At 54.1% G+C, this 26,898-nt stretch overlaps 1 protein-coding gene across 6 annotated transcripts in view; it reads right to left on the bottom strand.

Moving 5' to 3' along the window:
• The window catches only part of CTIF (cap binding complex dependent translation initiation factor), a 322,760-nt gene that overhangs the window by 86,719 nt on the left and 209,143 nt on the right, over window positions 1–26,898 (bottom strand). For 5 of the 6 annotated variants that reach the window (XM_003926082.3, XM_074383489.1, XM_074383490.1 and 2 more), the window contains 2 exons: window positions 20,720–21,215; window positions 17,590–17,889 (listed from right to left, as the gene is read on the bottom strand). In XM_003926082.3, the coding sequence (XP_003926131.2) occupies window positions 17,590–17,889; window positions 20,720–21,215 (796 nt within the window). The remainder of the gene's footprint in view (window positions 1–17,589; window positions 17,890–20,719; window positions 21,216–26,898) is intronic. The other variant, XM_003926081.3, reaches the window with a different exon arrangement.

Below are 26,898 nucleotides of genomic sequence, written 5' to 3' on the forward strand. Positions count from 1 at the left end.
CTGTCTCTCAGTTCTTTCGATCACAAGACGGTAGCGGGGAGAGCCCAAGGCCACTGTCTGGCATGTGGGGAGGAGGCTGGGAAAAGAAAGCCATCTAAGTGGCATGCTTCTTATCACATCTGCTGGCCACCTCTCCTCAGCCTTATAACTGACCCCCTCCAGATGTGCTCCTGACTAACCAGGGCACGGGGGGCGGGGGGCAGCGTGTTCTGAGGTGACAGAGTGCGCGGTGCCAGGACTTGGCTCAGTTCGGTCTGTCACTGACCAGCTGTGTGACCTGATGTATATATCGCTCTCTGGAACTTTCTTTCCCCATGTATAAAATGGGGCTGTTAACCCCCACCCACAAAGGTCTAAGGGATACTTAGGGCCCACAGTGTCTGTATCCAGCTGGTACCCAGCCAGTGACTGCAGAGGGCCTGGCCGACGGCGAGGGGGGAGGAACTGGTGACCCTGCTGGACCCACGCACGGCAGGAGCCCCGGCATGCACGGCACCAGTCGGTGCTGCTCTTACACCAACATCATCGTCCAACCGTTCAAGCTTCACCCACCCAAATGAGGCAGGTATTATCTACTACCCCGTTTATACATGGAAAATTTGGGCCCAGAGAGGGAAGGCCACTCGCTCAGGCCACATAGCTACAAAGTATTAAACTGTCCAGGTTCTGTACTCTACAGTGTCATGGCATAGTTGTCAGCCAGAGCAAAAAGAAACAAACTGTCATTCTGGGCTCCCCAGGGACCAGCGCGACCTGCTGGGCTGCCCCGTCCCGATGCGGGGCTGGTGAGAATGCTTCTAGAATGCCTCCAGTTCTGGGGTTCAGAGAGCACCCCCAAACCCCGGTGCTTGCCTCCTGGCTGCTGGTATTTCAGTGAAATGTAGTACTCTGTGCACACCCTCACTGCCACCGCAGGCCGCCCAGACACCCCTGCCTCTGCCGACTTCCTGCTTCACAGCCCCACGGTGGTGGATGGGAGAGGCCTTCTTGGCTCAGGGGTAGAAATTAGAAATAAAATGCCCAGGGCAAACCACGAACTGTCCTTTCTCTCAACGTGCCCAGAGTCTGAACAGCCATTCCCCGCCAGGTTCCCCTAGTACAAACCCCAGATGACAGTCCCATCGATGAAGATAGACCAGGGACCTTTTCTACCAAAAGGAAATGCCTGTGGCTTTCCCCGGTGCATTTTCTGGGGGATTGAAGGCTTGTTCTAAGTTAGCTCAGTACTGACCTGCTCCCATCCTCCCCAGCACTCCTGTAGACCTGGGGCTCCTGGTCCCCGATTGATAAATGCCGTACCCTTTGAACAGTGAACATTTCTGAATGAATAGCTAAAATAAGGAGATAACTACAAAAGAATTGACCCCGTTTTTCTACCCGGCCACAGCAAGCTTCTTAGAAGATGGCTGAGAACGCCCTTCTGGCTCAGGCGCTCACGCTGTGCACAGACATTGTCTCTGGAATTCTGAGGCCCCGTGGCCTGTCTGCCTTCTACTTTGGGAACATCCTGACAAGAGTGCCTGCTAAAAAGCCCCAAGAAGAATCCTCATAGAAGGTTCCACGAAACATACTGCAATGACCCCAGGGGACCCAGGCGTGGGGGCAACAAATTGGCGGTGTTGAGACAGTGACTGCTGGTGACCAAGGCATGCCTGTTCCGGGGCCCCGCAGGTGTGGAAAGAGCTGACGCCCCACCTAGAAGCCCCTTTGCGTCCACACAGAGCTACCGAGGCCAGATGAGGCTGCAGCCTGCTTTCTGTCCCACCGCCCCCTGGCCTGCCCTTGACCTCGGCTGCAGCCCCTCTGCCCACCCCTGCTGCATGGGAGAAGCCTGCTGACAGCCGGGGCGCTCCCCACAACCTCTTCCTGCTGTTTGAGACGGAAAATAAACAACACTAGACAAACCAATGCATTTTAAAACAATGCAGCCTGAGCTGGTTGATACTCATTCGTTCCTAAGGGCAGCTGGGTCTCTGGGCAGGGCGCTGTTCCTGGGGAATCCAGGACCCACGCTCTGTCCTCCTTCTAAGCTACCTGACACCTCTTCTGCCCTCCTGTGGCCTCCAGGAGCCTTGGTTGTCTTGGGTATAAAATGGGAATGAGCCCTACGCTGGCCTGCCTAGAGGTCTGGAGGGACCCTTGCTGTGGGTTCAAGCCCAACTCTCAGCCTGAGGTTTCTGGACTCAGGGCCGGGGCTCCAGGGGGATGGAAAATTGCACGTAAGAGGGTGGCTTGGTGGCAGTCACCATCATAGAGCTGAAATCTTCCCTGTGGGTCAGCCCCCAGGATGTCAAGATGCTGGGAGGTGGCCGCAGGCAGGGAGGGCTGGCCTTGAGCACTGGTGCCCCCTGCAGGCCACCCTGCCCACCCAGCAGGCGCTGCCGCCAGCATACACAAGCCAAGCCGGCCCCAGACTCTATAGATGGGGCCAGGGGGCTGGGGAGGAGCCAGCCAGGACCACAGACCCGCTGGGTGCGGAGAGTTGGGGATGGGTCCTGCTCTGCACTGGTCAACCTGCTAATCAGTCAGCAACGGCCATTTAGCAGGCACCCTCTGTTTGCCTAGTGCGTCTGCTTTGGAATAACAAAGCTGGAAGGAATCTCTGAAATGACTTCTAGTAATCCCCCTATGTTTTATGGGCAAGGAAGCCACCACCAGAGTGGAAGGCCTGGCCTGAGGTTGCCCAGCCAGAGGAAGGCAGGGCTGGAGCTCCCCACTGGGTCTCTGCAGCAGAGCACCTCCTCCCGCACTGAGCCTTGAAATCCTCAGCTTCTGGCTCCCTGTTGGAGATGAACATCTGGCAGGCTGCAGATGGTGCAGCTTCCATCTTCTCTTCCCATCCACAGTGGGTCCCAGGCTCTCTGCAGTCCTGGACCTCCATGCGACCTTCACAAGCTCAAGGCACTCGAGGGGCTGTGCCCGGTGGACAGAGGTGCCACAGAATCTGCTGGAGAGGGCCTGGTGCCTGGCTGGGGAGACCTGACCCACAGGCCCCACCCCACCCAGTGCCCTTGTTTCCCCCAGGGGGACGTTGAGGCTCAGAGGGTGACATTAGGTGAGGGGCTGGCTTCAGACTTTCCGCCTCCTGCTCCACCCTGTGGGGAGGGGAGGAAAAGGGGCTTCTGCAGAGGGGAGTGAGGTAAAAGCAGCAAGGGTTGCTATGGGGATCCGCCCCATGGCAGCCTCCTGCACAGCCCTGCTCCAGCTCCCGCAGGGCTCCCAGGGGTGGCATCAGGGGCCCTCCCACAGCAGGTGCCACACCTCTGTGCCTGGCTGGGTGGTGGGCGCCCATCTCGATATAGCTCTTGGAAGCAGCTGGTCCAAAAAGAGGGGCTGGTTGAGGCATATGGGGGCATATGAAGATAGGCATCCCTACCCTCTCCTATGAGGCAGTGACCTCGCCAGGTAGGGGTGGTGGAGGTCTCCTGGCCTCAGGTGCCAGGCTCTCAGTGCCATAACACCTGCCTCAGTGAAACCCCGGGGTTCAGAGTCCCTGGAGGCTGGCTGGGTCCCAGATGCGGCGGCCCTCTTTGCCTCCTGCTGAAGACGGCCCGAGGCTGGCAGGAAACTCACGACTCTTGAGGTGAAAGTTTTAGTTTTGGATGAAAATATGGTCTTGGCCTGGAATGGCAAGAAGCAGGCGCCAGCAAGATGAACGGGCCAGTGTGGTTACGGTGACCCGGGGTCACAGCCTGGCTGGGCAGCCTCAGCCCTGGGCTTACAGACTGACACCCTCCGCCAGGCTGGCGGTGCCTCCTCCTCCACCCTCCTCTGCAACCCCTGGTCCCCTGAAGGATCCCTCCACCTACAGATCCTTCGGTTGTCTTCTGTCCGCCCAGATCCTGCCTCTTTTTTTTGTGCCTCCTCCTCCAGGAAACCTTCTCCAACCTCCTCCACGTACAAGGCTTGCCCCTTCCTCTGGGTTCCTAAACTGCCCTCTGGCTAAGCTGGCCCTGCCCCTTCAGCAGGGCTCTACAGGTCAGGCAGAGGCCAGTGCCTGTTTGCCTGGGCTTTCACAGTGCTGAGCTCAGGGCACCTTGTGGGGCCTCCAGGCCAGTCCCAGGGGCCCTTGGGAGCTTTCCTTGTGGCTGGATCCTGGGCTGTCTACAATGCTGCACCTGAACCCCAAGTCCTACTGGGCCGGGAGCTCCTGGGCTTGTGGAAGAATCTCTGTGTGGGCACCGCAGGGCCCTTTCCGTGCCTGGGACCTCCCCTAAGAACCCTGAATGAATGGATTCATCAATAGGAAAAGGAAAAGCATGCTGCTATGAAATTCACACGTTTCTCCTGGAGGGGGATAAAAAGTCAGGCACTTCAGTGGATTTTCACAATGATAATGTCAATACAGTAGGCAGGGGGAGAAGATGGGTATTATGACCCCATTTAACAGAAGAGTAAGTAGAGGGCTGCCACGCTTCGAGATCCACCCAGAGTCAACCAGCTACATGGTAACAGAACTAGAGCCAGAGGGAGGTGGCTGGCTCTTGGCCGCTTGAGTAATTTCTTTTCTTTCTTTTTTTTTTGAGATGGAGTTTCATGTTTGTTGCCCAGGCTAGAGTGCAATGGCGAGATCTAGGCTCGCTGCAACCTCTACCTCCCAGGTTCAAGTGATTCTCCTGCCTCAGTCTTCTAAGTACCTGGGATTATAGGCATGCGCCATCACACCTGGCTAATTTTTTTGTATTTTTGGTAGAGATGGGGTTTCTCCATGTTGGTCAGGCTGGTCTCAAACTCCTGATATCAGTGATCCATCTGCCTGGCCTCCCAAAGTGCTGGGATTACAGGTCTGAGCCACTGCGCCAGGCTCGCTTGAGTTATTCCTTATGCCACAGGTGGTCAGGCATTAAAGGAAGTGTCTGTGGCGGGGAAGGCTGATTCCAGGTGACTGTGCTTCTAACCCCACTTTAGAGCTATTACTCTTCTCGCCAGATTTTTTTTTTAATACCTGGAATAATGCAACAACTGTTGCCTAATGGGGTCATGCTAAGTGTGGGTCCAATATGTGGTGTTCAGTACACAGCTGCTCAAGAACGCTTTTATTCCCATTACAGCTATTCACGCGCTTTAGCTGGAGTCTGGCTGTCCCCAAATACCTCCTAAGCTACTCCCTTGTTTGGTATGGCCTTTGCTCTGTGGACAAACTGAGAGGCAGCGGCATGACATAGTGACGTGGTGGCCCCCAGGCCCTCTCTGCTTAATGGGTCTGGTTGTGAGTGACCTGGGCGCATACAGAGTTCTCGGGAATACACTTGGTTCAAGGCTGGGCACTGTCAAGGCGAGGATGATTTGGAGCATGCCCGTGCTCACAGTTCAAAGTGGCCTGAAGCTTCTCTCAGTCTGGGACCTGGGATCTGTCCTGGAAGGGCCAGCAAAGGGTTAAGGGAGGGTCGTTCCCCACAGGTTCCTCCCCGTGACCCCAAAAGGGGCGGCCATTTTTCCCTGAAGACTCGGAGCTCTGTGCCCTGGTACCGAGTGAAGGCCTTTAAATCTGAGCTCTAGGTTGAGGGCGGCGAGGGGTGGGCACCCTGGGGGTGTGCAGGGAGCCCTTACTCCAGGCTCTGGGTTTCAAGGGCAGAGCCATGCTGAGCTAACACGATGCAGACTCCCTGGGCCCATGGTTCTGCTTCCGGTCGAGGATTTCCACTTCTCCCAGAGGGGCCCCGGACAGGGAAGACATAGAAGTAGGAAAACTGGCCTCTGGGCGCAACACGGGTTTACATTGCTCACACGATGCCCATTGGCCTCAGACTGACCCAGGCACTGATGGCCACCCCCACAACAGCACCTCCCTTCTGTGCTCGCACGGTGTGCCCTGTGTGCCCCCGGCCCCTTGGAGGCTGTCTGGAGGGGAGCTGGGAAGTCCTCAGTCTCCGTAAAGGGGCCTGCTCTTTATCTAGAGGAGATGGGACCTGGCCGGCTCGAACACTGTGGGGATACTCTTGGAGTAGACAAGTGTGGCATTCCTGCTGGCGGCTGAAAGAGTTGTCCTGTCATCTCCTCTTCCCGTTCCTCTCCCGCCCCGTCCCACAGCTCCTTTCTGGTTGATTCTAGGCATCAGAAACAAAGCCCACGCAGGTTGGTATGAGCAAAGGGCAACAAGGAGATAAGCCCACAGCAGCGTGGGGGAGGGTACCAGGGCCAGGGGGTGGGGCACGTTGTGCAGTCCCTGTCCTTTCACCTGACTAGCAGCCCGCAGGCCGACGTTGGGGGCCCTCTCTGGAATATAGGCTATGCATCCTAGGCTGGGAGAGCCTGCTCACCTGGGTGGGGGTCTGGTTCAAAGACGCCTACCAGAGCGAGATGAGCCCACAGGGACCCCACGGCAGGGAACCCCAGCTTCCAGCTCTGGCTGGTGGGGGCAGTGGTGGGAATGCCACTGTTCCCTGCACCAGGGGCTGGAGAGCAGGCTCCCGAGAGTAGGGCCAGCAAGTGAGGTCTGGCATCACGGCTCAGGTCTTTGAGACTCACGCCTGGGCATGCTCTCTCCATAAGAGATCACTGCGGCCACCTAGAACCACTGGTTCTCTAACGTAAGACATCTTTAAGCCACCATCCTATGACCTATCAACATGTCTTCCTACAACATGGCCTCTTTCCACCTCCCCAGGCCTCTATAATACGAGGGGGTTGGACTGGACGATCTACAGATCCTTCCTGCAAAGCGACACTGGTCTATGCGGAACTCTGCATCTCAAGAACAACAATGGCTCCCTGATCCCACGTGACAAAGTCTAGATCCTTCTGCCGCTCAGTTGGCCCATCTTATAGCCTTCCTCCAACTCTAGGCTGGATTTCAGTGAGACAGTGTCCTCATTGTCCCTCGCTTGTGTCATTTCTTTGAGTCTTGGTTCATGATATTTTCCCCATCAAAAACACCCTTCCTGGAAACAGTTTGGCGGATACTCAAAAGCTAAAGATAAAATTTCCACATGATCCAGCAATTCCACTTCTAGGTATATACCCCAAAGAATCCAAAGCAGGGACTCAAACAGATATTTGTGCATGCATGCTCCTATCAGCATGAGCCACAACAGCCAAAGATGGAAGAAAACCGAGTGCCCACTGATCGATGAATGGATAGATTTTATGTCTATACCAAAATGCGGTATAGGAATATTAGCCATGAAAAAGAAGGGAATTCTGACACATGACTAAACCTTGAAGCCATGACACTAAGTGAAATAAACCAGACACAAAAAGAAAAATGTTGTATGATGGCCCAAGGGTGCTATCTGTAGAGTGGGTGAATTCACGGAGATGGAAGCCGGAGGGAGGCTGCAGGGTAGTTATCGCTGTAGGGGTTATGGTGGGCACAGGGCTCTTGTCTGGGGTGATGAGAGGGTTTGGCGGGGAGGCGTGATGGTCATGGGGATTGTTCAGAGTTGTAGGTATGTGGGATGCTGCTGAACTGTGCATTTAAAGATAGTTAAAATGGTGAATTTTATGGTCTGTTTTAGTGCAATAAAAATTTGCCAAAAAGAAAAGAAAAACAGCAACAAAACCATCCTGGCCTCTTCCTCCTCTGTGGCCGCTCCCTGCCACTGGGTCAAGCTCTGTCCTTGCTACGCTACTGGGCCAGGCCTCGGAGCTCCTTAAGCATTTTCAGGAAACACCTTGGTCTACTCGGGGCCTTGCACAGGCCGGTTAGGAGGACCTCAGATTACTCAACGTGATTTTCTTCCTTTTGAAAGAGTGGCCCTCTGTGGTCCCCTTCCTGCCCAGGGGCCACTGCTCCCCCTTGGTAGCGGCTGGGAGCCTCCCTGGGGAGCCAGGGACAGGGCGGTGAGCAGTTACGTAACCTGCAGGGAGATTTTTTCCATCAGCTCAGGCGGTGCCAGCTTTCCAGCGGCAGCCACGGCAGGTAGAGGCGCCCTGTCTGGGCCGGCCGTGCCCAGGCAGGGCAGAAATGCTGCGATCTGGAGCCGCTTAGCATAGCTCAGATTCCCCGAGGCGGCTGGGGGCCGGCCACTAGCAGAGCTGCGGGAAAGGATCTGCTGTCTCCTGCCTGCCTGGCTCCGGGGAAGGAGGAGGAGGAGGTGCTGGGGCTGAGCTGCCAGCCAGCCAGGGGTGACCCTCTGGGGCCCGGGACACCCGAGCTGGCCTTCTCCGGTAACCCATTTATCTGCAGGGCCTGGCGTGGCAGCCTCAGACAGGGCAGTGCCCAGCCAAGTTCTATCAGGGGATTTAGCAGGGAAAATGAAGCCGGGGTGGGGGGTGAGGGCATGCAGGGAAGAGGACACAGCCTGGCAAGGGACATGGGTGATGGTGAAATAATTCCTGACCTGGGTAAAGCTCTCCTGCCCAGAAACAGGAGGGGAAAAGACCAGGCCATTCCCTTTTGTGGCTGTGGCCTGTGCTGTTCCCACGCCTGCCTACCCATGCTCCTTCCTCCCCACTGGAAGAAGCTCCTGGAGCCAGCCAGCTAGTGCCTGCTGAGTTCCTACTGTGCAGCAGTATGGTGATGGGACACAAAGATGACCCAGACACATTCTTTGCCCCAAGACATCCACAGACAGAAGCCTCGGAGAAGAAAAGCTTCAAGAGGCGACCAGAAGACTCCGTGAAAGGAACACATGGTAAATGTTCAAGGGTCAGAGGAAGGTGAGGTCCCTGGATTGGGAGATCAGGGAGGGCTTCCTGGAGGAGGCAGATTTGACTATGAGGAAGAATACACCTGTCCATCCTGGGCCCACCACCCAGGAGGACAATGGTCTAAAAGCACTCATTGCCTGCCTCATTGTTCCACACTTAAACAGCATGGGAGGGGGAAATTAAATGCAGCCCAAGACGGAGGCATGGGGTGGGCTTTGGGCATCTAGGATGGGATACAGTTAGAAGGCCTCCCAGTTCATCCAACCAGGGCAGGGCACTCACACTGAGGGAGCCATCTGGGCAATGTGGCTCAGAGCTGGGGTCCCTGCACGTGTCACCTCATGTAAGCTCTACCCCATCACCCCTTCCAGGACAGAAACGCAGTTGCAGAGACATGTTTTCAATGATCAAGACCAGGACTGAGGCAGCAGTTGCTGCTACCACACAGGTTTGCTGCTCCTCAGGCCTCAGCGTTGCTGCCTCGGGGATGAATCCTGTCTAGAGAACTGAGATTGAGGGGTGTGACTGCACCTGTCTGCTCCAGATGGCCCAGTTGACCCAATTCGTGAAGGTGCAGGCTGGTCTTGCTCTCCCCTCCTGAGCCGCCCACGCTCCTGACAACATGGCAGTGGCCACTTTTCATGGCACACAGTGACTTTTGTCCAAGGCTCCCTCAGCCTCTGCACATCTAGAGTCTCTCACAAGGCCTGCAGTAGACTGCCCATGAGACTTCAAAAACCCATGCTGTGCACAGAAAGGCACTCTGGGCTTTGTCAGGAGCGGGGCTCTCTGCGATTTTGAAGACTACAGCAGTGGCGCGGAGGCAGGAGGCTGGGCACTGGGTTTTGCAGGAAGCTCGCTGGCCCCTGGGGGCCTGGGGCAGTAGTTGGCACCAGCAGCACCCAAGGCCTACCTGATGATATGATGACCAAGACACCTGGCATGCTGCTGGCCGGGGCACCTGCCAGGACTGGCTGAGGGTCAGTGGTCATTTTCTTTCCTCTGCTTATTTTCAGATTGAAAAATCAAAATGCTTGTTTATGATCTGGTCATTGGCTGCTCTGTCTGACGGAGCACTTCAAAGCTCCAGAGAGAACAGCAGTGCTCCTGGCAGCCACGTGCCCCATCCAAACTCAACAGTCAGGGAGATTTGGTCTGAACGCTGGCGTTGAGGTATCCCACCTGGGTCCTGAATGCAATGCTTAAGAGTTGCACGAACAGATTAAAAGACCACAGGGGAGGGCAAATGAACAGAGACACACAGGACCTGCCACAGTGCGTGGCTTACAGAGGTGCTCAATGTAAAGACTGGAGAAAAGCAGGTAATATTTACTTATTCCGAAGCAAGTGTAGATGACAAGTTTGGCAACGAGGCAAACGGCTCCTACCCATTGTGGCTCTGGCTGCAGGGGCTAAGAACATGGTAGGAGCCAGGCATCGGCTCTTCCTGTTGGGGAGGCCCAGGGCTGCCACAGAATCCTGGGCAGGGGTCAAGCTCCTCTGACCATCAGCCCCCTGTGATGCCAGGCCAGTCTGCTGAGGCCTGTTGGCACCCACCTTCAGGGAAATGTGTGTGCCAACTCCACATGTCCTTTGCAGGGTACAACCTTCAGCATGGGTACAGATGACCTGTGGGCGGCAGGGCAGGAGCTCAGATGCCAGCCATTTTTAGAAAAACAGCCCTTTTGTGGGCCTTTGCAGCCTTCTGCACAGCCTGCCCAAGGGGAAAGTGGCTTGCACAGCCTCTGGCCCTTTGCTTCAGCCTTTCTGATTTCTAGCAACCGGTGGAGGGAGCTCGATGTGGATATGGCCCAGGGCTTTTGCTCAGGCTCTGGAATGCACAGAACAATGTGCTTCTATCCCTGGGTATGCCTGGCTTGGGCCAACAGTAAAATCAGTTTACATGCCTGGAGTGCACATCGGCTCAGCGGTGGGTGTGCAGAAGTGAGGGAGGGGTCTGAGAAGAGGGAGAGGTGTAAGGAGGAGCCGGGAGCCGGGGACGGCAGCCTGTGTGGTTCGCAGGGACGAGGCGAATGGAGGATGCAGGGGTTTCTTCAGGTACCCTTGGACTCCAGAGGCCCAGAAACTCCGAGACCCAGTGATCCCTGGAAACACGGTGGGATTGTTCCACAGGGTGGATTTTGAAATCCCAATTGATGACTTCCTGAGATGGATTCCTTTTTGTTTTTTGGAGAGTCTCACTCTGCTGCTCAGGCTAGAGTACAGCAGCAGGGCCCTAGCTCACGGCATCCTCGACTTCTGGGCTTAATGGATCCTCCTGCCTCAGCCTCTGGAGTAGCTGGGGCTTCAGTAGCATGCTGCCACACCTGCCTTTTTTTTTTTTTTTTTTTTTTTTTTTTGGAGATGGGGTCTTGCTATGCTGCCCCGGCTGGTCTCAAACTCCTGGCCTCAAGCAATCCTCCTGCCTTGGCCTTGCAAAGCGCTGGGATTACAAGCATAAGTCATTGCTCCTAAACATGATGCAGATTCTTGATTTTCCCAACTTTTGAGCCTTACACCTTATTCAGGATGTGGATGGGGAGCCAGGAGCCCCAGCCAGCCTTGTGATGTTGGGTGAGGCTTGCAGCCTCACTGAGCCACTTTCCCCAGGTATAAACCTGGGGAGGGATCCCTGCCCTGGAATCTACCTCTGATTCACACACAGGTAAGTGCTCAGAAGAGTTTCAAAGCCCCCAATGCCCCAGGGAGCATTGGTACTCATGGCTGATGGCACCATGCCTCCCTTCCACAGGCATTTCCTGAGCATCTACTATAAACCCTGAAGCCAAGAGCTGGGGATAGGCGATAACTCAGCCAGGATTCCAGCCCTTTAGGAGTTTACAACCTAGATTCCAGGAGTCAGTATCATCCCCCTCCTTCCTTCCTACATAAAGACAAGAGTAAGGAACCGCAAACTTCTGACAGAGGGGAATGACTTATTTTCCAGAGACCTTGAGAGAACCGCAAGAGAAGGAGTCTTTCCCCTCAGGAAGAGAGCTAGAGGAACGACCCAGATTTTCTTCCCAAACCTGAAAACGTGGGACCAGGAGAGGGGCAGGAGGATGGGAGAAACAGGGGTAGAAGTGGGGGCAACACAGCACACATCCAGGGTGAGGTGAGGGTCAGGGCTTGTCTCACACTGCAGAGATTCACCGATAAGGACAGCCAGGCCAGACTATCTTGAGTGCCTTTTCTGGGCTAAAGTCATTCCCGAAGACCCCACAGAGTCACCACCCGACTGAGCTTCTATGCACGAAAAGCCCAAAACACAATGTCTGATGATGACCCAGCCGGAAACTCTGAAGAGTTTATCTGCTCTTTAGTTCGAGGTCAGCTTTTTTAGGGGCTGTCTTTTAGAAGGTGCTAGAGAAGTGCAATTTATTTTGAAATCTGGTCACACACCAGATTCTGATTTTGTGTTGTCTTTTTACAACAGCCTTGCTGTGTTTATGACTTGGTTGAGATGATTTTTTTTTTTTTTTTCAAAAACAGGTATCACATCCTTCTGTTAGCTGTGTTGTTGGCAACGGTTGCTAGGGAGAGCGGGGTTCACTTACAGACACACTGATGCTGGCTCTAATAATACTTTGCTCTGCATAGCTCGGATGCAGACACCTCTTGGCTAAACAGAGCACACACATTTCAACAGAGGAGGGCTTGAACTCGTACTACCCAAGCCTGCCTCAGCAAAGGCGTGCTCCCAGAGCCCACGTGGACGTCCTGGGGCAGTGACCGGGCAGTGCTGGGCGGAGGGGGCTCAGGCTTCCATTCCTGTCATTCCAAAGGTCCCATAAAAAGAGGCACACTCATTCTTCACTTCTCTGTGAAACTGGACCCCCCACCCACCCGCCCCGCCACTGCCCTGTATCACACCACAGTTCCCTGATGAGGATCCAGGGAAACTTTTGGTTCCTTCTCTAACCCAGATGCCTGGGCAGCCCACATTCTCCTGGAAGCCGGAAATAATCAATGCACGTCATCTAGTGAGTCAGTCAGGACCCTGCAAAGACAAAGACATTGGGAGCCTTGGTGGGAAGGGGTACGGGGAGACAGGCTGAATTGCAAAGTACAGCCAGCCTCTGGTGCAGCCTGGCACTGTGGGTGAGAGTGAGGCCTTTTTCTTAAAACATGTGATAGCTGTTCCAACACATATTCCAGGCCAAGGAAAAGGCAAACGGAAAGGAGCTGAGGACAGAGAGAAATGGAGCCAGCGGGAGAGAAGAGGCTCGGGGTGATGATGGGGAGAGCCTGAGGCTGGGGGAGTGGAAGGCCTGCTCTCAGCGGCTGAGGTCACTTGTGTGACAGTCTTCTCCTGCCAGCTCAGGTTGTTTTCCCCCACGGCTCAGCTAAGAGCCCAGCACCTGGCAGGTATTTCTTCACCAGTTTGTGCCATGACAGGAAGGGCTAGCTGGTTCACAAGCGGCCACGATGAAACAGTCCAGTGTTTCTGGGATGTCTCCCCAACGATGGGGTTCTGCCCTGGCTAAAGAATGCTGAGGTTGTGTTCTTGAAGAATCTAATTCAACTGAGGAGGGGTAGGCCCCCTGCCCACTATGTTTTAATGATTCTCATGCACAGCAAGGCTGAGAACCACTGACCTGAAGAAGACCCGGTGTCTGAAATGCAGTATTTCCAGGCCAGACCTCCACTTCTGATAATCACACTGATGAGAGACCATGCCTCAGCTTACCCATCTATGAAACAGCCACCACCTACAAACTTGTGACTTCACACTGTGGTCCCTGGAACAGAACACTAGCATCTCCCAGGAGCTTGTTCAAAATGCAGAATCTCAAGCCCATCCCAGGCCTTCTGCATCACAATCTGTATGTAAACAAAATCCCACGTGATTCATATGCACATTCCAGTGTGGGAATCCCTGACTTAATGAAGACAACTTGCTTGGCACATTTAATAAATAGAATTTTACTTACAAGGACACTACTGAGAAAAGGGCCACATTTCAGGCAAAAAGGAATTGGCCTGGCTGTAAAGATCATTTTGGAGCCGTGGGATTGGTGATGGGGTCCTCTGAGACCCCAGGGTCTCCAGCACTGTCATGGCTCATGAGAATGGTGTTTCTGGGTTCCCTGAGGGAGCAGTGCTGAGTCTAGCTGGGAAGGGTTCAAGGACCTTAGATCTCCCACCCTGCACTTCCCACTTCATGGGAGCTGCACCCCAGCTTGGCAAGAGCCCTCAGACCTCTGCTGCCGGGTGTTTACCACATCTGAGGTGCCCCTCTCCCTCCATGCTTCCGGTTCCCATCGTCAAAGCCCTGGAAGCAAGAGAAGGCAGCCAGGGAGAACCAAGTCTAAAGACGGCTGCCGGGAGCTGAGGTCAGGAGGCGCTTCACGCCCTGGCCCCTTTGTAGCCTGCACTGCTACGCCAGGTCCCAGAACCTGTGTGTGGAAGTGGCAGCTGAACCTGATCCCATGGGGGCATCTCGGAGGCTTCCAGACTGAGTCAGGTGCTGGTTGGGGACCCAGAGCCAGGTGGGCCTTGAGTGGATGGAGCCGAGTGCAAACCTCAGGGAGGAGGCAGGGGCAAGGGCTGTGCAGGCTGGGTCTAGAACTGCCTGCCAGGAAGGGATGCAAACACTGTTTGGCAGGAAATGAAGTCAAGTGGAAAAAGACAGCCCTGGAGGTGTCAAGAGGGAGAGCAGCTTTCGCTGACCCAGGCGCATCGCCTTCTTCTCTCCAGCTCTCGGGTTTGGGCTGTGAGGGGCCATGAATGATGCTGCCCAGACAGGCCTGCTCCACCTCCATCTCCCTGGCTGCAGAGGAGGGATGTGGTTCAGGGGTCCTCTGGGCCTTGGAGTCAGGAGGCCATTGTGGCGTCGGGGTAGCCCTGCACCAGCACGGTCTACCTGCCCTCCCATGGCAGCCAGAAGGGCCTGGTCTCGCCACCCAGGAGGCCTGAGGATGAAGATCAAGCCTCTGGTTATACCCTCAAGGAGCTCACATGAAAGCTGGGGCTGCAGATGGTGAACGGGGTGAGTGGTGGCCTATGTGGACACTTCGATATCTAAAGACCTGACCTGCAGATACACAGCCCAGGCAAATGGCGGGCTCCCTCCACTGTGGGGGAGTGGAGGAGGAGCTGCTCTGAAGCCTCAGAATGTGAGCCATGCCTACCTCGAGGCGGGGGGGGTGGGGTCCCTTCTTGCCCTGGACTTCAGCTGTCCCTGCAGGCCCCTGGCCCATGGGGGAAGGGAGAGAGGGAGGCTTCCAGCACCTTCCTTTTCAGATATCCATTTCCCATAACGACCTAGGGCCCTCCAGCACCAGGCACTGTGCAACCCCTGGGATAAACAGGTGCAGAAAGCAGAAAGCAGAGGGGTCCCCACCTCCCAGAGCCCAAGATAGGGGGGCAGTAACAGCACGCACCCCAGTTTGTCACTGTGGATTCACGTGGTCACTGGTTTAAGTTCAACTCCTTCACGGCAAACCTCTTAAGGACAAAGCTGTGTCCATTCACTGACTGCTGTATCCTCAGTCCCGGGGCTGGTGCCTGGCACACTTGAAATCCTCAGTGAATACTAGGAGGGTGACTCAAGGTTATGGCTACAGGATGAGAGGTGCTGGGACAGGAGAGGGGCCAGTGCATCCTAGAAAGTGGGACCCCACCACCACCTGAAGCGGGAGTGTGAGCGCTGTGGGGGAAGGCGCATGCTTAGTGGGACAGAGAAGTGAATTCTAGGCTAGGGGAGAGTCCGTCCACACAGGGTGTAGTGGGAGGTGCAGCCTGGCTGGTAGGGGGTGGGGAGCAGGAAGTGGAGTGCCAGTTCTCTGCCTCAGAGACAAGGTGGCACCTGCAGGGCTGGATCTCTTGGGCTGGTCCCAAAGCCGCCATCACTCACGACAGACCTACCAGTGAGCCCCAATATGGGGTGAGCGGGTTTGTGAGGATTTAGGGGAACCCAGGACAGTTTCCTACCAGTGGCAAGGCCCGGGGAGCGTGAGAAAGGGAAAGCCTCACACAGTCCCTTGTGCCCCTTCCTGAGGCCCCGGCTCATCTCCAGCAGCGCAAAATCGAGGGAGCCCTGCTGAGCGCTGCGGTTTGCACTTCCCAGAGGGAACCACAGAGGCCGCGCTCCAGCTGATGACGACTGAACCAGGTCTACAGTCCTCGCTTCCCAGCCTTCAGTTTTGTGGTTTTTTTTTTTTTTTTTTCCCCTACTGTAGTGTTTGCCAGACTGTCTCTCAGCACACTAATGTCACAAGAAGTTCTTAGCTGGGGAATGCAGATGACTTGGTCGAGTTAAACGCAGCCAAACAGGTTTCCTTCCTGCTGGGACATCTGGAGCCTGTCCTAAGCCAGGGCACTTCGTGGTTGATGGAGAGGTGAGCCACTTTGTGGCTGAGTGTTCCCCAGGATGGATGGCCCACTGGACACTTGTGGGTGAGGCCACCCTAACTGTGGCAGGTTGGAAGAAATGCCTGGTCTGGGGTGGGCCTGCAGCCAGCTGCCCTCCCCAAGTGCCCCTTGCCCTGGGTGCCTGTCTGCCATGGCATCTGCCTGGGTTACTTGGAGCTGGCAGCCATTGTCTAGAACTCTTGTCCCATCCTGGCCCTTTTTTGAAAAATAAAACCCAAAGCCAAGACCACAGGCTGATGCTGTCTCCGACTCCCCTGTGCCAGTGCTCTGTGGCAGACAGGCTTCTCCCTGCCTGCCATTCTCCATGGGCTCCCAGGACATTCCGGCCTGCGAGGAACATGCCCGATGTGCAAATCCCTCAGGTAATGCGGGAATTCGTCACCGGGGGAGCATGGGCGATCCAGGAATGGGAACCTGATCAGGGCCTGGAGCAGGAGAGAAGCAGCTCAGGCTGGCCAGGGAGGGCTCATGTTGCAGTGAGTGCAACTCACATGGCGAGGAGAGGGCGGGTGGGGATGGAGCCCTGCCTGCTGCATGCGGAGGTGGCCCTATGCTCTTGTTTACACCTGTTGTCTAGGCATACATTGTGACCTGAACCCCCTCTGACTGTCACAAGTCTTGCAGTTCAGATGATCTATCTTATGGTCACCCTAGTTAAGACAGCCCTGTTGCCTGCCATTCTACGTCATAACTTGCAAACTACCATTTTATCTCACCTGGGCCGGCAACTCACTGTGTGTGTCAACTAGTCCCTAAAATACAAAACAGGAGGAAAGGAGAAATGGCTCTCCCCCAGCCAAGAGTCTCCAAGTACAGTCCCAGGACCTGGTGTGGCCACCATCCCATGACCCTGCGATCCCTCCCTGATGTCACCAGTTTTGGGGCCACCTGCTCATTTGCTACTGCCCGCACAGACAAATAGGTACTTGTGAGAGGAAACGTTGCTGAGCTCAGTCCAAGTGCACACACCCACTCCTACTTCACAGTCATGCTGATAGAACCACTGGATGCTGGTCTCCACGGAGGAAGCAATGATCAGGGGTGGGGTTATACTCTCACAGGGAAAGGAACGTTGAGAAGCAAAGACCAAGGAACAAGACAGTCTCGCATCACCATGCCTTCCCTCTGCCTAGAAGCCCTAGTGTGTTGGCAAACAGACTGTCCCTTTTCTGCTCCTGCGTGGCTTTGCTCGAACCCACCTCACTACCAGCAATGACCAGCTGCACCGCTGCAAAGGTCTAAGGACCTGGCCCAGGGGAGGAGGAGGAAAGGAAAAGTCCACAGCAAGTTCATGTCCGCTTGGATGTGGAGAGGTCAAAGCACAGAGCCAGGCTGAGACCAAGAGCCAGCCTCTGATCATGAAAGTGGAAAGGGAAAGCTGGTTAAACATAAAGCACCTATAAAATTATATTGGTCCATCGTAACCAGGGAGCCCACACATAAACACACACAAATCCAGCCACTCGTTCCTGGCCCCTCGACTGCCTTTGTATTTTCTATAATTAATCAGGCAAGGGCGGAACTTGGGAAAAGTCCAGCTGTGGCCAGAACTCGCCGCCTTCTCGCTAGGAATAACTCAGCGCACGCAGAGGGGCAGGGGGCGTGGCGGCGGCCGGTTACCTGTAGCATGTTGAGAAGCAGGCTCCGGAACTTGGTCCCCTCCACCATGAAGAGCGCCATCTTGTCGCAGAGCTTGGCGGCGGTGAAGGCGAAGCTGCGGTCGGACACAGCCTTCTGGTAGATGGTGCGCACGATCTCGCCCAGCATCTCCTCGGAGTTGGTGGAGTTCTGGGCCTCCTCCATGAAGGTGCTGAGCTTGGCGTCCACGTCACTGCTGTTGTTCCGCATGCTGTTCAGGATCTCGATCAGCTTGTCCATCTTGTTCTGCTGGGGGGTGGTTGTCTCCACGGCCACTTCATCCTGGGGGTGTCGGAGACAAACGAACGTGCCTCAGTGAAGCCAAGGTCTCTGTGTGGGGGTGGCCTGGTGGACAGAGGGTGGCCATCCCTAGAAAGCAGGATCAGGCTGACTTTCCTGGGCTTGAAGGCTGGTCCCTCTGGGAACCTCCATCAAAGACCCCTCCCGGCCCAAAAGCTCCTTGTTGCCTGTTTTCTTGGCCCCTGTGACCTCCAGGACTGATTCTGCTTTTGGGCTCTAGCTCCTTCCCGGGATTCTCATATACATTAGCTTTTTTTTTTTTTTGCTTTTGTCCATCAAATGTCTTAATCTAGAAATGACTGAATGGAACTTATGAAGGAGGAAATAAGATAACAAATATGAAATCGGGCCAAAGAGAAAATGAGGGCAGGAAGACTTGGTCAGGAAGGCAGGTCAGACTCCAAATGCCTGCAGCGGTGGCGAGAGGCGGCTCAGGCAGTGGTCACCTTGTCCCCCATCCCTTTAGCTCCAAATGCCCGAGGATGACTTGTTCTCTGGGCATAGGGCTCCCTGTGGGGACAGCCCTGGCTTTTTGTCCTATGGAGACTGTGCTGGTCTTCTGTAGACACATGCCACACACCAAGAAATCCTCCCATGGGCCACTAAAACAGTTTGTGCTTCTAGGGGGAATATGACAAGTAAAAAGCCCTTTAGCCTTATAAGGTCTCACTGCAACTGGGACCAGACCAAGGGCTGGAAAAAGAAAAAAATGCCATCTTATTGTACTGACTCATTCTTGGTGGCCAAGAATGGGAGCAACTTAACTGTGTGGAGTGAGAAGGGCAGGGTCAGGGTCGTGACATGAGATCCACGCTTGTTCTTCTGTCTTTGACAACAGAAGCTCTGGGCTCGGAGGCGCAGACCGAGGCTCTCGATCCCACTCTATGCCTCTACCTGTGTGGCTCTGGGTAAGTGGTTTCACTCTCTGGGCCACAGTTTCCTCATAGGTAACACGGCAGGGTTAGATGGGAAGATGTATAGCTTTCCTTGAGACCTTCCTTGGTGGATCCAGTTCTGAGGGCAGCTAGTCTCGCTCTTGAGAACCGAGTCTTAAGAAAGGGCTGAATCTGGGGTGAAGGAATAGGATGTCCTCGTCCATCTCCTCAAACCCATCCACCTCTTCAGGGAAGGCTACTGTGAATCCCTGGGTGAAGTTAACAGGACACAGCTCTCCACCCCAATAGATATCTCACGCTTTACCTGTCTCTCGAGAGGGAGAAAGAAAGCGTTGTTCTCCCTGATGAAAATCTTATTTAGGATGTGGCTGGTGGCCACCTAGGATTTACCCTTTTTCAGAGTGAGCAGCTGATGGAGCACGGAGTGACCCAGCCTGAGCCTAAGGCCATGTCTTCTTGGTCCAGGAGTTCAGGAGGCCTCACCTGAGTGGAGTCCTTGAAACTGATCTATAGGTACTATACCCCCATACCCCCGTCTCTCCAGACCATCAGGGCCTCAAAGCAGGAATAGCAGTCTGCGTATAGAATAGGAACCGCCCACAAGAACACATCTGCACACGTTACCTCATTTAACCTTCACAGTCTTGCGGCAAGGTGTGTAGTATTATATCCATTTTACAGATGAGTGAACTGGGGCTCAGGAAGGTTAGGTGACTTTCCCAAGACCACCCAGCCAGTCAAAGGCAGAGGGAGGTCTGAGCCTGCCCAGCTGTGCTCTGAAGCCCATGCTATTTTCCACTCTGCTGCCCTGCAGTTACATTTAGCAGCACTCTAGAGGACGTGGTGGGGAGGATTCTAGGAGCAGCATCTCATCCTCAAAAGTAGATCCAAGAAGAGGTCTGACCTGCTTTATCCTGCCTGAGTATGGACCTGGGGCCTGGCCTCTGGGGCAAGAGCTTGAGAGATGGCAGAAGGGAGGGTGCAGGAGAAGCCCAGAACGTGGAGCTCTGCGGAAGCTCCAGGAGGAAGACTCTGCAGGCTCTGCTGCTGTGTGGGGACGGCTGTGGGCAAGCTGGCCTTTCTTGGGACACTTCCTCTCCAGGGTGACCTTACCTGTGCCCTTGCTGGGCAGTGGGGTGGGGGGGGTGGTGCTGGGGTGAGCACCATGGAGTTAATGCTTCAAGGACAAATCCCCATCCCTCTTCTGGGGGTTTAGGGTCATCTCCACTTGAAGCTGTGGGCCAGGCCAGGGCCAGGGTGCAGAAAGAGGCTCCTGGGAGCCCATGTAAGGAGGCCCCACTCTTGGGTTCATGCTGGCGAAGACGGGCACCCGTGTGATGCTGAGAATGGAGCTGCCTTACGGTCTGCACTGCAGAGCGTTCCCTGGCCACTGGGAGATGAAGGTGGGAAAGAGGAAGGCTGTAGTCAGCCCTCCTGCACTCTGTGCAACTCACCTCTGCTCCCCATCCTGGCAGAGACCACTGCCTGGATGGTACCCACCTGCAGAAAAGCTTCAGTCCTTATTTCATAAGCCCCATGTTTCCCCAAGTGCCCTTCAGCACAAATGATTTCTAACCCTAGAAAATCCTCCCTGCACACCAACCCCCAACACTCCCGGCATGCGCCTCTTCCCCCGACCCCCTTGGGCTGGGGGCTGGTAGGACGAATGCCTACCCTGGGCGTCTTGGAGGCTGGGAAGTGAAAAGCACAAGTGTGCTGGAGGGGCTCATGACCGCCCTACCTGCTGGCAGCAGTGGACCAGTGTGGTGGGTCCCCATAGTCACCGAAGCCCCTGCTTCCCTGCATGCAGCTCCCCAGACCCTCAGACCCACAAGACTCTGCTCTGCGCCCACCTACCAAAGTGCCTACCTCTTGCTGTTGTCCCTGGTGCAAGAGAACAACAAAAATTCAATTACCGGTACCTTTTCCTTTAGCCTTCGCCGCAGTCTGTCTTTGGAAGACTGGAGCAGGGTAATTTTGGGCCGCTCCCCGATGCGTTCGGGAAGAACACTGTCTTTACGTTTTGCCTCGACCTCTGGCCCCCCTGGCTGCTGTGGAGGCAGCCGCTCAGAAGCCACCGGGGCCAGGGTGTCAGGGCTGCGGGGGGCCTCAAGGCCGCCGTGCCCCGTGGTGTCCCCTGCAGTGTCCTCTAGTTTCGGGCTCTCGATGGTCACGGTCTCTTTGGCATTGCGGTGTGCGCCTGCCTCTCCCTTGTCGCCCGGCGGGTGCTTCGTGGTGCCGTGGTGCCAGCGCCGGTTCTGGCTGTAGCCATGGTGAGTGGGCCTCCCTGAGGGGTGGGGTGCTGAGCCCCCCTGGTAGGATTTCTGGTGGTCCCTGTTGTGTTTGGCACTGCCTGGCTGGTGGTCACCATGCTGCTGGGGCTTGTTCCCCCCCGGAGGTCTCTGCTGCCGCCTGCAAACGGAAGAGGAAAGACAGAGAGGGCGATCACTGGGCGGGCCGATCAGAGTCCCTATGCCCAGACGCCAGAACGGGAAGTCGCTGCTTTGCCCATGTATTCATTCTTCCAACAAACGCTTCCTGAGCACCTTCTACACGCCTGGGGACACAGCACAGAACAGCCAGACAGGTCCTTGCTACTGCAGAGGACCGAAGCCAACCCTTCACTTAAAATCAGTACTTTATTCACTTACTAGAATATGTGTGAATGCACACACGCGGAGTGAAATGAAGAAGCTCCAGCAGCAGATACAGTGAAGCCTCCTGCCTGACTGTCACCACTGACAGCCTTTGGAAGCAGCCATTCCACGTGTGTGAATCTTCCAGACATATTCTACGCATGTCCCAGCAAAGCTGCATACACAGACCTGCTTCTCACAAGCACCCTCCTAGAATGACCGTTCACCATAATGCTTTTCGAAAAGTTATATCCCTTTCAAAGAAATTTTTTTGAACGTTGTCATTGTCACCCCACCCACAAACTAAATATGCTATAGGAAGTTTTTATGGGCTAAATTATGTCCCCTTCCACCCCGGAAAACTTTATATGTTGAAGCTCTAACCCCCAATACTTCAGAATATAACTGCAGTTGGAGATAAGATGTGACGAATCACCTTTAAAGGGGTGATTACATTAAACGAGGCTGCTGCGGTGGGCCCTAATCCGATCTGGCTAGTGGCTTTATAACAAGAGGAAACGTCAACACGACACCAGAGAGTCTGCACACCCAGAAGAAAGACCACATGGAGGTGCAGCGAGAAGGCCACCGTCTACAAGCCAAGGAGAGAGGCCTCAGGAGAAACCAGCCCCACTGACACCTTCATCTTGGACTTGAAGCCTCCAGAAGTGTCAGAAAATAAAACGCCTGTTGTTGAAGCCCAGTCTGTGGGACTTTGCTATAGCAAGCCTAGCAAACAGATAAGAAGAAACATTTAACATGATGGGTGTAGGTCAAGACGGGCTCATCTGCAATACTCTCTAAGAACAGGGAGCAGGTATGAGTTGTGCGCCAGGAACAAGCTCTAAATGTTTTGAGTTGTGGCCAAAAGGCAGGTGAAGGAGTGATGAGGGGCATTCGCAGGACCCTTCTGGCTGCTTCCTATCACGCACAGCACTGCTCTGTTCCAACTCCATCTTCCCCTCAGGGTGTTTTCCATGCTGCAGATTTACTGAAAGTGCAGTTGGAGCACAAGATAAGCAGGAAGCCCTCAAAGGTTGTAAAAGGGTGGAAAGATTTTGCAGAAAGATGTTAACTTCTAAAGAATAAGCCTGCACCTCCTCCGTGACCTATCTCAGGTACCACAGACCTTCACTGCATTGCATGTTATGAACAAATTGTATTTATTTACTTACAACTTATTGCTTACATAAATTCAATTTTAATCACTTGATACATTTTTATCTGTGAAACATGGAGGGTATCCTGGGTTGGGATTAAATGCATTATTTTTTCTCATTACAATTAATATATATATTTTTTTAATTGAAAAGCACCCATTGAAAAGCTTAGTGGCTCATTATCCCCAATGGGGATGACAGTTGGTCCCTTGACACCATCGTGGTGGGGGGCTGGGTACCTTGTCACAGTCTAGGCCCCTCATTGGGCCTCCGCTGGAGTGCTGAGTGGGGGTGGGGCCACAGTTCCTGCAGGGATGTTTGGCTGGAGGAAAGGACTATTGCCTCACGTTTTCTGTCCTGCTAGGCTGCCCCTTTCCTGGTGCTCTGGCTAGAAAGAGCGGGCTTTTATTGGGGCTCTGTTGTCTTCTCGGGCCTCATGGTGTTTCTGGATCTCCGTTTTCTTTCTTTCTTTCTTTCTTTTTGAGACGGAGTTTTGTTCTTGTTTTCCAGGCTGGAGTGCAATGGCTCAATTACAGCTCACTGCAACTTCCGCCTCCCGGGTTCAAGCGATTCTCCTGCCTCAGCCTCCAGAGTAGCTGGGATTACAGGCATGCACCACCACGCTTGGCTAATTTTGTATTTTTAGTAGAGATGGGGTTTCTCCATGTTGGTCAGGCTGGTCTCGAACTCCTCACCTCAGGTGATCCACCTGCCTTGGCCTCCCAAAGTGCTGGGATTATAGGCATGCGCCACTGTCCCCCGCCTAGGGTCTCCAGTTTCTTTAGCTGCAAGTCTGGAATACCTGAGCCAAGAGGAAAACCCAGGAACTCACCAGTGTGCCATTCTTCAGCTCTTGAGGTCCCTGGCCTGTCTCTCTGGAGTCTTCTTAGGTTTGTTTTTATATACAGTGTCTAAGGTTTGGGGTTGTCTGTATTTACTACAGTAATTTAAGAGTCATTATGAAATATCTGTAAGTCTGGTAACCTCAACTGAATCCTGCTGACTAGGCATGCTCTGGGCCATTTCTCAGGAGGCCTGTGTGGCATTTTTCATCCTTGGTGTCAAAGTTCAATCTTGTTGGGTTCTGATTTACATTTCTGGGTAAGGGCACTGCTGGTCTGACACCTGGGTAGGTGAGGCAGCCCCTCCATTCTCAAACACACCCTCCTCCTCCCTGGCAGTTTTACTCCATGGCAGGGTAGGCGCTATCAGCACCTGCCCCTGGAGAAGAGTTGGGCCTCATCAGAAAAGTGAGGCCCTTGAATCAGGTTCCTCCCAGCGATTCCACCAACTGGCCTTCTGATTGCCCAGCCCGGCCCAGCCCGGCCCAGCCCCAGATGCCTGAGTCAGTGCAGAGGGCTGCAGCCTCATTCTGCAGAGTGAGCCAACCCCCACTGGAAAACATGGAAGAAACTGTGGCTCACAGACTCCCGCAGGGTGCCGTGTACCTGACTTTTTGAGAATTTTCCCTCCTTTAATTTCTCAATTACTTTCAACTAATTGCTCCTTCCATTCTCATTGTTCTTTAAATGTGAGTTATTTTTAAGCCCAGAGAGGAACCTTGGAAATTCCCTGGCAGATAATGATTGATTCTCACAACTTCTGTCATCCTTATTTAGAATTTTTGTGGCGCCTGCAGCTATGGCTCAAGAAACATCCCCAAAGGATGGTTGGCCAAGCCCTTCCCAACATCCGTCTTGAAATGGCCTGGTTTCCCACTTGTCATGTCAGGGATTTCCCTCTCTCGACCTAGTGCACTCCTCCGCCCGCCCCGGAAAGAAAACAGCTTCTGTCTACCTGGAAGGGAAGGAAGTAATTGCTACATGGTTGGTGGTCAGGGGTTCCAGAAAGAAATCAGCTGGCTCCTGCAGGGCTTCTGCTGTTCATTCCTGGAAATCTGCAGGGACCTGGAATTCCATGTCTTCCTGGTTGGAAAGAGCTTGGAGCCAGCCAGCGATGGCCAAGAGTGCCCCAGGCCACTTGGCATTAGTGGGGGTTCTTAAAGACTCACTCTTGCTGTGTGGCGGCTCCTCTATACAAGTGAAAAGCTATCTGTAGGTAGAAAAGGAAGCCAGGGAGTCCACCTCAAGTGTTCCCTCCTAATTGGGTGGGCAAGACTAACAGTTTCGAAAGTAGGAGGTCTTGATATGGAGCTCAGTGGCAGATGGAATCAGCTGGGTGGACCCTGGGAGGGCGAGGAAGAGCCCAGATGTCACTGCACTAAGACTGTCCCTCTATGCTCCCTTTTCCTTCTTCCTGCACAAGGCCTTGCTTAGTTTTCAGGGCAAGTGATTGCTGGGACTGGCCTGTGTGTGCAGGCAGGCCAAGAACCTGTCTTCCCATTTGACAGATAAGACAACTGAGGCTCTGTGAGGGGCATTCCCACATCAGAGGGCCTGCCAGAGGTTCCAGGAGTGGGCCAAGCCTGTCAACTAATCACAACGCCTTGCAGCCACCTCCCATCTATCTCCCATTCGCCTTTAGATCCAGCCTCCTTGGCTGATGAACACTCAGGGACAAGGACCGCAGTGACCTGTACTAATGGAGAGAAAGGGCTGAATGACCACTGAGGCCTTGGTGGTGATAACTGCATGGGGTCCAAGTTCTTTGCCTGAGATGAAGCCAAGAGGGCCGCTAACGGCACCGGAACGGACTTGGGGCTGGGCCTCGTTCCCCAACAATGGAGACCCAGGCTTTGCTGCTCTGGCCATTCACAAATATTTGTCAGCGGTTGTCAGCTGGGCCAGCCAAAACCAGCTCCTCTCTCTTCTGTGTTTGCTGGCACTGGGTTTCATCAATACCTTCGTTCGGGGGCCAGCTGGCTGCTCCCCATGAAACCTGTGGGTTTGGGGTTTGGCTGGGCCAGGGATGAGCCTATTTTGCTCCCAGCAACCCGGCAAGGAGGCTGCAGTTGGTCTCAGACACATGGAAATGCGGATCCTGGGTCGGGAGACAAACTGGACATCCAGTTTTGCAGCCCTGCAAGCAAGAAGGGCAAAAGCCCATCTCTCTGCCTGTTTCTGGGGAAGTCTTTGGGTGAGGAAGAACAGCCTAGGAGATAAAATTAATATTCCATTTGTGCTACTGACGACACCTGCTGTTAGGACAATAACGCTTTTTTTTTGGAGAATGGAAAGTGTCAGCTTATGCTTTTTCCTTCGTTCATTTAGTTTATTCTTTCTTCTTTGGGTTCTGAAATCAGATGTCTTGTTTTACTCGAAGACTGCTCTCTTTTATACAAAAAAACAAAAATGTTCTCGGAACACCACAGCTGCATTTTGGGAGGTGGGTGTAGGGAGAATAACTTCAAATTGTGTTTTTTAAAAAAATCATTTTCACAGTAGTCCAAATGGAAACAAATGTCCCTCTGTTCATTTTTTATTTCATAATCATTCCCAACTAGATATTCTGAGGGCCACTGACTTATTATGGTTCTCTCCATGTCGGACACTTTACCACATAATTCGTAGGTCTGCTTAAAAATTTCTGAAAGCAAAATTCCTAGGGCGAGTGGCTTGAAAACTATGCATGGGCTCATATTTCTTGCCTTCAGGAAAAGTGATGACTGCTTATTACCAGCGTCGGCACCTCCACCCCTGCCCACCTCCACATGCCCCGAATGAGCTCTGCCTGCCCTGGCCCAGCCACCGGGACAACGCACAAGTTGCGGTGAGGCTAGGAGGCATGGGTACCAGAAGCTTCTCTGCAGCTCAGGGGCTGCTTGGCTGAGCAATAGCGTATAGAACCCAGGAAAAAAAGTCACCCCCTCCCCCCAGTTTGCAGAATGATGGGGAAGCTTAAAAAGGAAAAGTATAGGGAGGGGAGTTTTCTTCCCTCTTGAGGTAGTCAACCAAGGGACATCATGGTATTGGCTGGTGAACACTCAGAGACAAGGATCGCAGTGACCTGTACTAACAGAGCACCCATGATGCATGCTGGGCTGAATCAGATGATGGGTATCCCCTGCAGGACATTCCTTGCCAATCTGTCTGGAGACTGCACAGAGCCTGGCTGCCACTCACAGTTGCATGGTCTGGGTGATCTCACCTCTCTGTGTCTCTGTTTCTAGCTGTGCCAGTCCCCACCGCAGGGGCAGTTGTGAGATTACATGAGTTACAGCATGACGGGTGAGAAAACCAAGGTCCAGAGAGGTTGCTTTGTTCTTCTAGGGTTGCCCAGCTGGTGAGTGGCGAGGCCTTCACAGGAATGCAGCTTTGTGTTTCTGCTGTAACACGCAATATGATTGGATTTAACAATTATTTATTGGAGATCTCAGTGCTCTTTGGAGAACTGGGGGCA

The sequence above is a fragment of the Saimiri boliviensis genome, chromosome 13 (assembly GCF_048565385.1).
Source record: "Saimiri boliviensis isolate mSaiBol1 chromosome 13, mSaiBol1.pri, whole genome shotgun sequence".
Lineage (NCBI taxonomy): Eukaryota > Metazoa > Chordata > Mammalia > Primates > Cebidae > Saimiri > Saimiri boliviensis.